The sequence below is a fragment of the Equus asinus genome, chromosome 17 (genome assembly GCF_041296235.1).
Source record: "Equus asinus isolate D_3611 breed Donkey chromosome 17, EquAss-T2T_v2, whole genome shotgun sequence".
In the NCBI taxonomy this organism is placed as follows: Eukaryota; Metazoa; Chordata; class Mammalia; order Perissodactyla; family Equidae; genus Equus; species Equus asinus.
Window position 1 is genome coordinate 43,792,101 of NC_091806.1, and position 12,336 is coordinate 43,804,436.

Genomic DNA, 12,336 nt, shown 5'->3' on the forward strand with positions numbered 1-12,336 from the left:
GGAATCAGAAAATGGGCCTCACTGCCGTGCTGCCCACTTGGGTCAAGGCTACAGAAGAAAGCAGTTCAGCCAGGAAGTCCCTTCTGCTCGCAGGCCCCCTGAAGCCAGCAGCAGATGCCCCGGCTCAGCCACCTCCTATACAGCCAGTCTGGGGCCAACTGTGGCACCACCTGTAGAATCTAAGAGTGGCAGCTGTCAGAAGGGAGGCTCGACCAGTCCCTGGGGCCAGATGAAGGTGTAGGGCTGGCTGGAGGCAGGGTACAGAAAAGATGCTGCTCATTCTCCCAGCCTACCTCCCCTGCAAGGTCCCCAACCCTGAAACAAACGTCTCATTAGTGAGCCTTTTTATGGTTGTGTGTGGTCCACGACCAGGGGAAAAGGGGAGGGGAACCAGGCGGCGCAGGGAGGGGTCATCTCCACAACATTCCATTTATACACAGAACTAAACAGACAAGCACAGAGTCACTATTGCGGTTAGAAGTTGGCAGCATGGGAATGGGGAGGAACAGGTGGGAAACTGGGGTGTCGTTAAAAAAAATACAGGCCCCCCCCAAACTGGGGTGCCCGGGGGGAACTTGGTCTGCTTCAACCCAAGAGGAATCAGAAGATCAAAAGCAGTTTGGGAAGGCCAGAACCGTCAGGAATGGAGGAGGAAGAAGGTCCAGGGGGCGGGGGGGCTGTTTGGCAACTGGGGTGAAGGGATTGCCCTCCCCCTGCTGGGATCCCCCAAGCCCCTCCGGTCTGGCAGGAAGGGGGCAGCCTGCAACCCCTGTGGGCAGGTCTGGGGCTGCCAGATGCTCCAGGCAGGGGGCTGGAGGGGGCTCACAAAGGCTTGCCCTCCAGGGAGATGACGGCGCTGCCCCCCAGCTTCTCTGCCAGAGTGCAACGGTCCTTGACCTCCTCGTAGCAGTTTGCTTGTAATTCATGCTTGATCCCTGTGGGGAAAAAGAGGGGGCATCTGTGAGCAGGAAGCACTGGGGTCGGGGGGGGGGGGGGGAATCTGTGGCTGGGAAGGAGCCAATCAGAACAGATGGAAGGGAGAAGGTTACCTTCCAGCAGGCAAGGAAGAAGAGGGAGGGGGCCTCCTCTGCCAGGCCATTCACCCCACCCTGCAGCCAAGGCCTAAGCAAAAAGACATGTGGCACCACCAATGCTGGCCCTTACCCGTCAGCTTCTTCTTGATGGCGTCCTTGGAGCTGGCGTAGATCATTTTGCTCTTAAGGGGTGCAGACTCAGGGGCCCTGGAGGAAAACACAGGCAGACAACTTGCAGCAAAGCCCCCTCCTCCAAGTCTAGCACGTGCCCTCAGGCAAGAGATGACTTCCAGAAACTCCTGAGCTGGCCTCTAGCATTCAAGTTTCTATCAAGTTCCTCATTGACAAGTGTTTTGTTACAACACCCTCCCCGCCCCCCCCAAACACAGCTCTGGGTAACCAGGAGCCACAGATGTTCTCATCCTGAGAAAGGGGGGTGGGGCAGAGCTAAGGCAGGTGACAGAAGAAATGCCTGCACAGGAACTCACCAGAAGATAAACACCAGGTCCTCCTTCTTGCTCTCCTTGGTCTCGTAGGTTGCGTCATAGAGGGCATAGCGGCAGTCCTTGTCTGGCAGCATCTTGACAAAGGTGGCGTAGGGGTCGTCTACGGTCTGGCCCACATCACCTACCAGGATCTCCTTGCCCTCCTCGAGGATGATGTTCTTCTTGTCCTCGCTCAGGCAGAAGAGCACTGCCTTCTTGCGCTTCTTTACCTCCTCTGGTGTTGACGACTTACGCACCTTCATGTCATTGAACACTTTGATGACGCCATCAGAGACAGCCACACCAGAGGCCTGGGGGACAAGCCACACACAGACACACCTCATAAGGAAAAGGTTTCTGGGACTCTGCCTGATAGTCCCTCCTTTGCTATCTTAGGAGATCCATCTGGATGCCAACACGCACAGTCCACAGCTCCAAGAGATCATTAATCCCCTTTCCAAGGCAAGAATCACTATTTTCCCAAGCAAACCAAGGTGTCAAAGGACCACCTAGGACATGACCCTAGAGTGGCAGCCACAGAAGAGACCTCCGGTGATCTAACTCAACACCATTCCTGCCCACCCCATTTTACAGGCTAGAAATGGAACACTTGTGAGAAGCAGATCCTTGCCTCACATGTGATCCCAGAATTAAAAGAATCCACAGGGTACCAGACTCATTCCCTTAACTTTGTGGATAAAAATCAATCTTGGAGGCTGGCCCTGTGGCCGAGTGGTTAAGTTCTTGCGCTCTGCTGCAGGCAGGCGGCCTAGTGTTTCGTTGGTTCGAATCCTGGGCGCGGACATGGCACTGCTCATCAAGCCACGCTGAGGCAGCGTCCCACATGCCACAACTAGAAGGACCGACAACGAAGAATATACAACTATGTACTGGGGGGCTTTGGAGAGAAACAAAGAAAAAAAATAAAATCTTTAAAAAAATAAAATAAAAATCAATCTTAACTTTTTGGATAAAAATACTGACCCAGAACTTTACAGACATTAAATCAAAACCCATACACCCAAATCACAGTCATCTCTCCTGGAAAGAGACAACCGGGACCCAACAGTGCTGGATGGGACACCAATATGCTCAACAGTTCTAGCAAGTCCATCACGACCGCTCAATGCAGTTATTACAGAAACTATCCTCTTCTCCGCTGGGGTCTTCCTCAACCAAGGAACCATAACCCCTAATTAAGGCTCGACTAGACAACTCCCTGTCCTCCGGGAAAAGTGCAGGCCCCAAAAGTGGCTGACACACGTTATCAGACCAAACTCAAGTGCCCACAGTCCTTGAGAGTTCTTTTTTTTTTCTTATTTGAGGAAGATTAGCTCTGAGCTAACTGCTGCCAATCCTCCTCTTTTTGCTGAGGAAGACAGGTCCTGAGCTAACATCCGTGCCCATCTTTCCCTTCTTTATACGTGGGACGCCTACCACAGCATGGCTTGCGAATTGGTGCCATGTCCACACCCGGGATCGGAACCGGTGAACGCCGGGCCGCCGAAGCAGAACGTGCGAACTTAACCGCTGCACCACCGGGCGGGTCCCTTGAGAGTTCTTTAAACTTCTACCCTGGGTCGTGTTGGGGGACACCTAGCCAGAAGAGGGAGCGACCATCCACGAAAACAGCGGCCGCGTCCCCCCTCCCGGAACTGCAGAGGAAGCCGGCCACGTGACGCCGCCGCTTCCGGAGTGGGCGGGGAAAGGCGATCTGCTAGGCCTGGCCCCCTGGGCGAAAGAAACTCGTACCCGGAGGCAGCGGCACCTCCAAGGCCTCAACTCCAAAGAATAGCCTTCCCCGACCGGCTTTTTGGCCCCTCGGCTGCGGGCCGGAGCCTGGGCAAGTTACACAACCTTCGCCTCTCGCAGCCCTCGGGCCCGACACAGAAGGCGGGGTGGTTTCCGGGCGGTGCCCGCCTGGGTCACTTCCCTAAACTCGGCTCCACCCTCAGACCCCATCCGGGAAAGCCGCCGACCCCGCTCGGCCAGGGCTTCGGGCCCAGCGGCCAGACCGGAGTGGTGCGCACGCGCCGGCCGACGGCGCCGTTCCGGCCCGCGCCGGGGGCAGAAGGCGGAGAAGGCAGCTTGCTTCGTGGGGGCCGTGGCCTCGGCGGTGTCCGCTCCGTGCCGCGCGGTGCAAACTCCTAATCCCAGGCGCCTGCGCTCGGACCCCGCCGCCCCCGCCCTTCCCGGGCGCAGACATCTCTGCCACCTGCTCTCGACACAGAGCCGCCTGCCGAGGGAGGGTGACGCGGAGACAGGAACAGCCCTTGGGTGGGGCGCGCGCGCCAAGACCAATCGCGCGCTTTTCCTTCGCCGCCCCCGGGCCCGGTTTGGATGCCGCGTGCTCCCGTCGAGCGCGCGCCCCCGTGAACCAACTCGCTTCGGCCCCGCCGCGGCGCGCGACACAGGCAGCACCGCGAGGGGCAGGCGCGCGCGCGCCTCGGACCCCTCCCCCACGGCCCGTGAGCGCGCGGGCGCACCAGCGAGTGGGGGAGGGGAAGGGAGTCCAGGGGGCGCGCGAGCGACGTCCGAGCCGGCCCTCACGGCGCCCGCGGGCGCGCACGCGCGTCCTGGCACCGCCCGCCCCTCAGCACGAGACCCTCATCCCGCCCGGGGCGCTGGGGGAGGGGGTGCCGACGTCGCTCGCCTGCTCCCTCCCGCGCGTGCAGACGACCAACTCGCAGCCGCCTCCTTTCAGGTGCCGCGACCTGCCGCTCACCATGTTTCCGGAAGCGAAAAGGAGATAGCACGGACAGGCAGAAAGGACGAGAGCGGCTGCAACTGCTGCCGGAATCCGACTGAACGCGGCCTCTCCCGGCCCCTTCCGTTTAGTATGAGCCGCACAATGAGGGGCGGGGCGGGCTTCCGGCGCTCCCCGCGCGGGCCGACGGGAAATGAAGTCCGAGGGTCCTGCGCCGTCCTCGGGCTCGCTGGGTAATAGAGTCTTTTTAGTTAGCGGGCCTCTGAGCGCCACATTGCGTGCCGGGAAATGTAGTCCGCATCAGCCGAGAGGGGCGGGGCTATGGCATGAAGAGCGCACCCATTGGTCGAATTTTCCAGGAAACGCTCTGAGCTGAGCAAAGGCCGCCGAGCTGGATAGTGTGACCCGAAAATGAGCCCTGACTTCACGGCTCTTTACCCCATAGCGAAAGAGTTTTCCTAAGATCTATCTTGGCAGTTTCTGGTTCCCTGGGTCTGAAAATGTCGAATGAGTTAATATTTTGTTTTTCTGAATTCAAGCAACTATTCATTGGCCTGGAATCCAGTCCTAGAACAAGGAGAATCGCAAGTATAATGCCCCTTCAATCCAATATTCACCGAGCACCCTCCATGTGCAAAGCCACTCTTGTCTCCTGAGAAAAAGCCATATGCAACGTCAATAAAATAAGAATAAGAGAAAAAAGCACAAGGGAAGGGCTACGAGGAAATCTTTGAAAATAGAGCTTTGCCCTTGTTTTAAAGATGTTTGGCAAATTCACGAGACAATGAGGAAGGGCAGAGGTTTGTGCATTCAGTTCAAGGATTATACGCTTTTTACTTGACAGTGAGAAGAGGAAATAGATATTAAACCAGACTTAAATCTCGTTCTCTAGTTCATAGCCAGGCACGTGTTAAATTTAATACCCTCACAAAGTGAGACACAAGCTATGTGGGAGGATAAGCTTCAAAAAAATAAGCTGAGGTGGGGGACTCCGGGAAGATTTCGTTGACCTCGAACAATGACCATGGCCTCACACCCCGCAGGAAGAGAAGACAGGGTCGCAAACAAGGGAACCGGGGGCATTGATCCCATAAGCGGAATAAAGGGTACAAATGAAGAGCTGAAAGCCGGGTCTTCACCACCTGGGGAGCGATCCCCGGGAGTAGGGCACCTCGCAGAGCATGCTGGGGGTTGTAGTTGGGGACATGCCGCCGCACCGCCCACCAACAGAGCTCCCAAGAGCCCCAGGTGGAGGCCGCAGCTCGACCCCCGCTTCCCGCAAGCGACCCTGACAGAAGAGGCTGGCTCCACCGTTTTCGAGCCTCGGGGTTTCCAAGAGCAACGAGAAGGGGAGGAGGACTTCGCAGTTACCCTGGAGACGCGCTCTCGCCCGCCCCTAGCCGCGGGATGCCCTAGATGTCCTTATTAGGACAAGAGACTAGAGGGGGCGGGGCCAGCCCAAACGCCGGCTGGAGGCTCCTTATAAGGCAGCGTCGGGCGGGAGGCGGGAGTTCGGAGCTGGCTGGGGGGTGCGGGATCGCGGCTAGGTGGAGTCTGAAGGGGCGGGCCTGGAGCTCCGGCGCCCGCCTCTCCGCTTCTCGAAGGCCCCAGACAAGCACCTCGCGACTTCTCGTATAACAGCTGGGGGTTGCTCCAATGCCCTTGAGACCCTCGTGTCCCTCAACCTGAGACCCCTTTGCATAGTTTCCATTTTAAATGTCCCAGAGGGTCCCTCACCCCCAATGAGCTACAAAAACGGCGAAGTGTTCTCCCCTTCCACTCTTGTCTGGGCTTCTTACACCCAGCCTGCTCCCCCGAATCCAACCACGTGCCCATCTCAGCCTCCCCCCACCTGCCCTGATGCCCAGCACCTATTTGTACCCCCTTCTACTTGTCTTCTGTCCCTCCCTCCCCCTCCCCCCTCGCCGTCCTCCTAGCTTCGGTCTTCCCTGCACGTCCCCGACTTTGCGCCCCTCCCCCAGTGCCCAGTGGTGCCCCGCCCCACCCTTCCCCACCCAGCTCGGGACACCATTTCCTCGGAGGGTCCTCCAGCTCCTCCTGTGTTACCTTTGTGTCTTTATCCCCTGTACCCTATCCTAGATGTCCCTCCTGCACAGGTACCTGCAGCCACTTTCCTCCCACCCCCCACCTCTCAGGCTCTTCACAACCCCAGTCTTCCTCTAGCCTTCTCCGCAAGGGTGAGGCAGAAACTGACAGCCTCAGGTTACTTGGCTAAGCACCGCCCCAGCCAGCCCTCCCAACCACAGGGGGCGCTGTCCGCCCTCCTCTCGCCTGCACAAAGAGGACCCCCGCTCTCGAATCTGGGGTGGGAGGAAGAGGCGGGTCAAGGCTCCGGGGGCCTGGGTGGGGCGCGCCCAAAAAACTTGTCTGGCCGGGAGGGGCGGGGGGAGGCGAAGGGCCGTAGAGACGGCTGTCGGCACCAACCACTTAGAGTAGCGCAGGGGCGGGGAGGGCAGCAGGAGGCTATCCTCTAGTTAGCGCCAAGCGTAGGACCACGTGGTTGGAGAGGTCCCGCCCTCACCTCCCGAGCCAGGTGTTCGAATCCCGTCTCCGAAACTGGCGGCGTCTCAGACCCGCCGGTGTGAGGCGCCAAAGGACCCGCCCTGGGGCTCATGGCGGCGCCGGTCCGCCTGGGCCGGAAACGCCCGCTGCCGGCTTGCCCCAACCCGCTCTTCGTACGCTGGCTGACCGAGTGGCGGGACGAGGCAGCCAGCAGGGGTCGCCGCACGCAGTTCGTGTTTCAGAAGGTGGGTCCCGGCCCGGCCTGATGGGGACAGGTGCTGGCCAAGTCAGACGACCAGGCCCGCCCTGACCCAGTTTCCTACCCGCTACCCTCGCCAGGCGCTGCGCTCCCTCCGGCGGTACCCACTGCCCCTGCGCAGCGGCAAGGAAGCTAAGATCCTCCAGCACTTCGGAGACGGGCTTTGCCGGATGCTGGACCACCGGCTGCAGCAGCACCGAGCATCGGGCGGTGAGCGCTGCGGGCAGCGGTCGGTAGTCACCTGAGCTTCCCCCAGGTGCAGCCTCCGTAACTACCTGGGATCCCCTGGCTTCAGGCTCCGCACTCCTGTCCCCAAGTTGCTGTTTCACCTCCAGCTCGTGGCTGGCGCTCTCAGAGCCTCACCGCTCTTGTCTGCCATATAGGCTGGCAGCGTCCCAGACCCTCCCGCCTCCTGGATTCCCTGGGGTCCGGGGTTGACTCTCTTCTGCTCTCACAGGTGATCATGCCCTGGGATCACCATCTGGAGCGAAGAGTCCAGCTCCGGAAGGGCCACCTGCTGAAGAAGTCCAGGACCCTTCCATGCCAGTGAGGAGGGGGCAAGGGGAGTGGGCAGGAGCTCCAGGAGTAAGATCTTCGGGCTTGAGGGCCTTGGCCGGCCTGGGTCCACATCTGCCCACCATGATGCCTGGCCCTGGGCAAATGACTTATCTGTTTGATACTCAGTCTTCTTATCTGTAGATGGGGATATTGATTGGTATTATCAATCAGTGGGGAGAGTTCCATTATCAAGCTATTTAGGGGGCCAAACCTAGTAAGTTGTAGGGGTTGCTGTTATCCAGTTCTATCCTGCAGTGGATGGTAGAACTGAGGCTGGGCCAGGCAGATTACACTCACACCCCCACTCCACCCCCTGCAACTGTCCAGGTCTCATCCCAGCTTTGCAGGAGATCATCCCACCATCTGGCCCATTTTACAGATAAGGAAACTGAGAGGCAGCTGAGTGACTTGCCCAGGCCCCTGTGGCCTGCTGAGATAGAACCTGAACCTCAGCCCTGCCGGGGATGCAGTCTATAACGGCTGACGGCCCCTCTGTACCTTTCAGGTTCCTGCACAGCCCAAAGCAGGAGGTTCTGGCAGCTACTGGCCAGCTCGGCACTCAGGAGCACGAGCAATACTGCTGCTGCTCTACAGGGAGCACCTGGTGAGTGCGCGGCTGCACTGGGAGTAAGGGGAGCCGAGGCAGGGGGGCAGGAGGAGGCCGGCTGGGCACCGAAACTATCCTGGTTACATTTCTGCCTTGGTTACAGAATCCTAGTGGCCACAGTTTCTTAACGAAGGAGGAGCTGCTACAGAGGTGTGCGCAGAAGGCTCCCAGGGTGAGTGCCGAGGAGGAGACGATGGGGCTGAGTGGCTCTGGATCTGACCCTGAGACTGGCCACCAGAGACTGCCTTTCTTGGGAGCAAGGAGTGCCATGGGGCACAGGGAGTTGGACACGTGGTAGTACCAGGAGCTCTCTAAGGGTCTTCTCCCCTATGGACAGGTGGCCCCTGGGAGTACTCGACCCTGGCCAGCCCTCCGCTCCCTCCTCCACAGGAATCTGGTCCTCAGGACACACCAACCAGCCAGGTGGGGCCAACTACAAGCGGCACAGGAAGCAGGGAGAGAGAACATGTGTGCCATTCTGAGTGGGGCCCTGCAGTCACCCAGCAAATCCCAGGCCTCATGCTGTTGAGGTTGGGGAAGGGAGGTCTTGCCCCCAGGAGCCCACACTGACGGAGTCCCAGGAGGGTCTGAGAGACTGAGCAGTGGGTGGGAGGGAGAAGGGGGTGCCACAGGTTAATAGAGGAAGAGAGAGGCTTTGCTGAGGACATGGCATTTGGCACATCTTAGAATTCAGTGAGTAGAGATGTAGAAAGGCTTTCCAAGGAGGAGGGGAAGTTTGTGTGATGTGTATTTGCTGCAGACCTGAGGAACGGCCCTGGGCAGGTCTAGAGGAAGCTGATGTGAGGGGCAGGAACGCGGCAGGGGTGTGGGGGAGTCGCTGGGCTTGTTTGTGCAGGGTCGCCAAGGGGGTGGTGAGGCCAGCCTGGCTGAGGGCAGGCAGGAGAGCTTGCCAGGTATGAATGAAGAAGAGAGATCTGTGTTTCTCTCCTCTGCCTACCAGGTACTCACTGACCCCGGAGGGTCTGGAGCTGGCCCAGAAGCTGGCCGAGTCAGAGGGCCCGACTTGGCTGAATGTGGGCATCGGGCCAGAGGAGCCCCCTGGGGAGGAGCCTGAAGTGCCAGGAGCAGCCTCAGCCGAGCTGTGAGGAGGAGGGGGAGGAGGAGTACAGGGGAGCGGGAGGGGTCCTGGAAATGAGGCCAGCACCCCACCCCTATCTCCATCACCTACAGCTGAGCTGTGGCTGCCCCACTTCCTGTGGGTTGGGGGGGAACTGCCCTGGCACTGGGATTCTGGCCTCACACATACCAACCCCCCCACTCCCCATAGTGATGCCAGCGAAGGGAGCGTCCAGCAACCGCCACTGGAGCTGGGGCCTGGAGAATACAGGGTGCTGTTGTGTGTGGATGTTGGCGAGACCAAGGGGTGAGTGAGGTGGGGGGAAGTGAGGGAGAGGGTGCTGGGGGGGTTGGCACGGCCTGCCCTGAGCCAGGCCTCCTGCCTTGCAACTCCAGGGCAGGGCACAGGCCAGAGCTGCTCCGGGAGCTGCAGCGGCTGCACGTGACCCACACGGTGCGCAAGCTGCACATTGGGGACTTTGTGTGGGTGGCACAGGAGACCAGGCCCAGCGATCCAGGTAAGGGGCCTGGACAGGCGGGTGGGTGTCAGAGGCAGGACCTGTTGGGTCGGGGGACACGGGCCAACAGGAGCCTTCTTGGCCTCTTGGCAGCGAGACCGAAGGAACTAGTCCTAGACCACATTGTGGAGCGCAAGCGGCTGGATGACTTGTGTAGCAGCATCATCGATGGTCGCTTCCGGGAGCAGAAGGTTCCTTACTGCCTCACCACACTCCCTGCCCCCTGCCTGCTCTGGGGGCCTCCTTCTCAGCCCAGAGGAGTCCAGGGGCACTTCTGGGTGGCCTTGAGGCAGAGTTCCAGGGACTCCAGCCACACCCCCATTAGGGCCGCTCCAGGGCTGCATCGAGATCAGACCCCCTGAGGCCCCTCCAGGTACACAGTAGCTGCACAGGGTGTCTGGGCTGGGCCCAGGAGCATCTTAAAGACTCCTTGGGAGTCCAGCCCCTGCAGTCTAGGGTACAAGGCCCAAACGTCTGCGAGCAGGACCAAAGCGCTGTATCTTGGTCCTGGCTGCTGGGCCGACCCCATAGTCAGAGGGGCCACCTACAGGCCAAGGGAGGCTTGAAGAATGAGCATCATTCAGAGATGGTGGAAGGGCTTTCCGAGGAAGAGTAGCAGCATGAGCAAAGGCGTGGAAGCCGCCCTGAGACAGGTGGAGAGGCTGGGAGGACGAGGCGGCGAATGAGTGGGACCAGGATCCCAGGACGATTTTGAGTGTGACATGATGGACAGCCCAGCATATGGGCATCCAGACTGACCCCGCCTCGCACCCCCCCCCCCCGCCCCCCCCCCCCCCCCCCCCCCCGCCCCTCTGTCCGCCTCCGCAGTTCCGGTTGAAGCGCTGTGGCCTGGGACGCCGAGTATACCTGGTGGAGAAGCATGGCTCAGTGCACAACCTCAGCCTTCCCGAGAGCACACTGCTGCAGGCTGTCACCAACACTCAGGTGAGCCAAGAGGGCAGGGCCAGGCTGGCAGGGACCTTGTGGTCTGTGGCTCTGCCCAGGAGCCACCTTCCCTGTCTTGGGTCCTCTTCCCCAGGTCATTGATGGCTTCTTTGTGAAGCGCACAGCGGACATTAAGGAGTCAGCTGCCTACCTGGCCCTCTTCACGCGGGGCCTTCAGAGACTCTACCAGGTGAGTAGGTGTACCTATTGGGCACTGGTCTCTCACCTCGGCCCTGTGTTCCCCCAAGGAAGGCAAGGTGAGTGAGGTCTGGATTTCTCAGGCCGGATCACTGACGCCTTGGATTGGGCAAGGACTGGCTGAGGGTTGTCCCGTAGAGCTCTGGCCTGGCCTCAGCCCCCTCTTCCCTTAGGGCCACACGTTACGCAGTCGCCCCTGGGGAATCCCAGGGGACCCTGAATCAGGGGCTGGGCCCTCCCCAAACCCTCTCTGCTCGCTCCTCACCTTCAATGACTTCAACGCGGGAGCCATCAAGAACAAGGTACTGCCTCTGCCCAGCTCCTTCTTACGTGGCCTGGCCCCAGACCCCTCCTGATACAGTCCTCCCCCGACCCCAGGCCCAGTCGGTGCGCGAGGTGTTCGCCCGGCAGCTGATGCAGGTGCGCGGAGTGAGTGGGGAGAAGGCAGCAGCCCTGGTGGATCGGTACAGCACCCCCGCCAGGTAGGCCCCCCCAGGGCCCCTTAGGGGTCCTTTGCCCCTGCCCTCCCTGCATGGAATTCAGCTCAACCAGTGCTTTGTGGAGGCGTCTGGCTCTGTGAGGGCTGTGCAGACCGAGAGATGGACAGACCCAGCTGAACCCCAGGGAATTTGTGGAAGTTGGGTGGTGAGCAAGACAGAGCCAGCCAGCCCCAGACAGTATCTCGGGCATTGGGGGAGCCCTCAGGAGGGAGGGAGACATTCCACCTGGTGCAGCAGAGCAGGCTTCCTGGAGGAGAGGGTTGGGCCATGAACACTGGGCCAAGAAGTGCCAGACTTGGAGAACCTTGTATGCAGGAAGCTTTTGGAGGCTTTGCCGGCTCTGCCCAAGCGCTCGTGCAGGAAGGGAGGGCGAGTGGGATGGAACAGGACCTCGAATGCCAGGCTCAGGAAGTGCGGCAGTGGTCCTGACTCCTCTAACCCGTGCTGACCCCTTCCTGCCTGTCTCCTATGACGCTGGCCCCAGTTGCTCAGGTGGGCCAGCAGTCAGCCATTGCGAAGCCTTAGAAACTCAAACACCCCACCCCACCCCCAGCCTACTGGCCGCCTATGACACCTGTGCCACCCCCAAGGAACAGGAGATGCTGCTGAGCACCATCAAGTGTGGCCATCTGCAGAGGTGAGGGCAAGAGGCAGAACCCAGAGGGTGTGGCCAGGGCCAGGGCTGTCGTGGCCCAGGGCCTGACCCTCACCTGCCTCTCCCTTCATGCAGGAATCTGGGGCCCTCCCTGAGCAGGACCTTGTCCCAGCTCTACTGCACCTACGGCCCCCTAACCTGAGCTATGCCATGAGACAGACCCTCACCTTCCCCGGCTCACTAGCCTTTTAACCAGAATCTTTCGGGCTACAATAAAAATCTCAGTGTCTGCAGCCTTCTGTATTATGGAGGAGATGGTAGGCCCCAGGG

General features: G+C 60.0%; 2 protein-coding genes across 3 annotated transcripts; one reads left to right on the forward strand and one right to left on the reverse strand.

Moving 5' to 3' along the window:
- Nucleotides 1-443: 443 nt before the first annotated feature.
- On the reverse strand, nt 444-4,522 carry CFL1 (cofilin 1). Of its 2 annotated transcripts, none has more exons than XM_014844819.3 (4): nt 4,245-4,522; nt 1,523-1,830; nt 1,165-1,241; nt 444-935 (listed from the first exon to the last, which is right to left on the reverse strand). In XM_014844819.3, exons 1-4 carry the CDS (start codon nt 4,245-4,247, stop codon nt 823-825), a joined length of 501 nt encoding a protein of 166 aa, XP_014700305.1. In that variant the 5' UTR covers nt 4,248-4,522; the 3' UTR covers nt 444-822. The 2 variants fall into 2 exon arrangements, with proteins under 2 accessions (XP_014700305.1, XP_070344297.1); XM_070488196.1 differs by lacking the exon at nt 4,245-4,522 and adding an exon at nt 2,957-3,387.
- Nucleotides 4,523-5,710: 1,188 nt separating this feature from the next.
- Nucleotides 5,711-12,299, forward strand: MUS81 (MUS81 structure-specific endonuclease subunit). Its single transcript, XM_044761925.2, has 16 exons — nt 5,711-6,994; nt 7,089-7,218; nt 7,466-7,554; nt 8,072-8,170; nt 8,277-8,345; nt 8,511-8,596; nt 9,135-9,275; nt 9,462-9,557; nt 9,647-9,768; nt 9,862-9,959; nt 10,597-10,713; nt 10,808-10,903; nt 11,085-11,213; nt 11,290-11,393; nt 11,965-12,048; nt 12,142-12,299. The coding sequence occupies exons 1-16, from the start codon at nt 6,860-6,862 to the stop codon at nt 12,206-12,208; spliced, it is 1,662 nt and encodes a 553-aa protein (XP_044617860.2). The 5' UTR covers nt 5,711-6,859; the 3' UTR covers nt 12,209-12,299.
- Nucleotides 12,300-12,336: the final 37 nt, after the last annotated feature.

Excerpts from the sequence above, each read along its gene's own strand:
- CFL1 (XM_014844819.3), bottom strand. Across the intron at positions 1,242-1,522 it reads GACCTGGTGTTTATCTTCTG|GGCCCCTGAGTCTGCACCCC; the intron begins GTGAGTTCCTGT and ends GTTTTCCTCCAG. Across the intron at positions 936-1,164 it reads CATCAAGAAGAAGCTGACGG|GGATCAAGCATGAATTACAA; the intron begins GTAAGGGCCAGC and ends TTTTCCCCACAG.
- MUS81 (XM_044761925.2), top strand. The coding sequence starts at position 6,860 with ATGGCGGCGCCGGTCCGCCTGGGCCGGAAACGCCCGCTGCCGGCTTGC. Across the intron at positions 8,171-8,276 it reads TGCTCTACAGGGAGCACCTG|AATCCTAGTGGCCACAGTTT; the intron begins GTGAGTGCGCGG and ends CCTTGGTTACAG. Across the intron at positions 10,904-11,084 it reads GCCTTCAGAGACTCTACCAG|GGCCACACGTTACGCAGTCG; the intron begins GTGAGTAGGTGT and ends CTCTTCCCTTAG.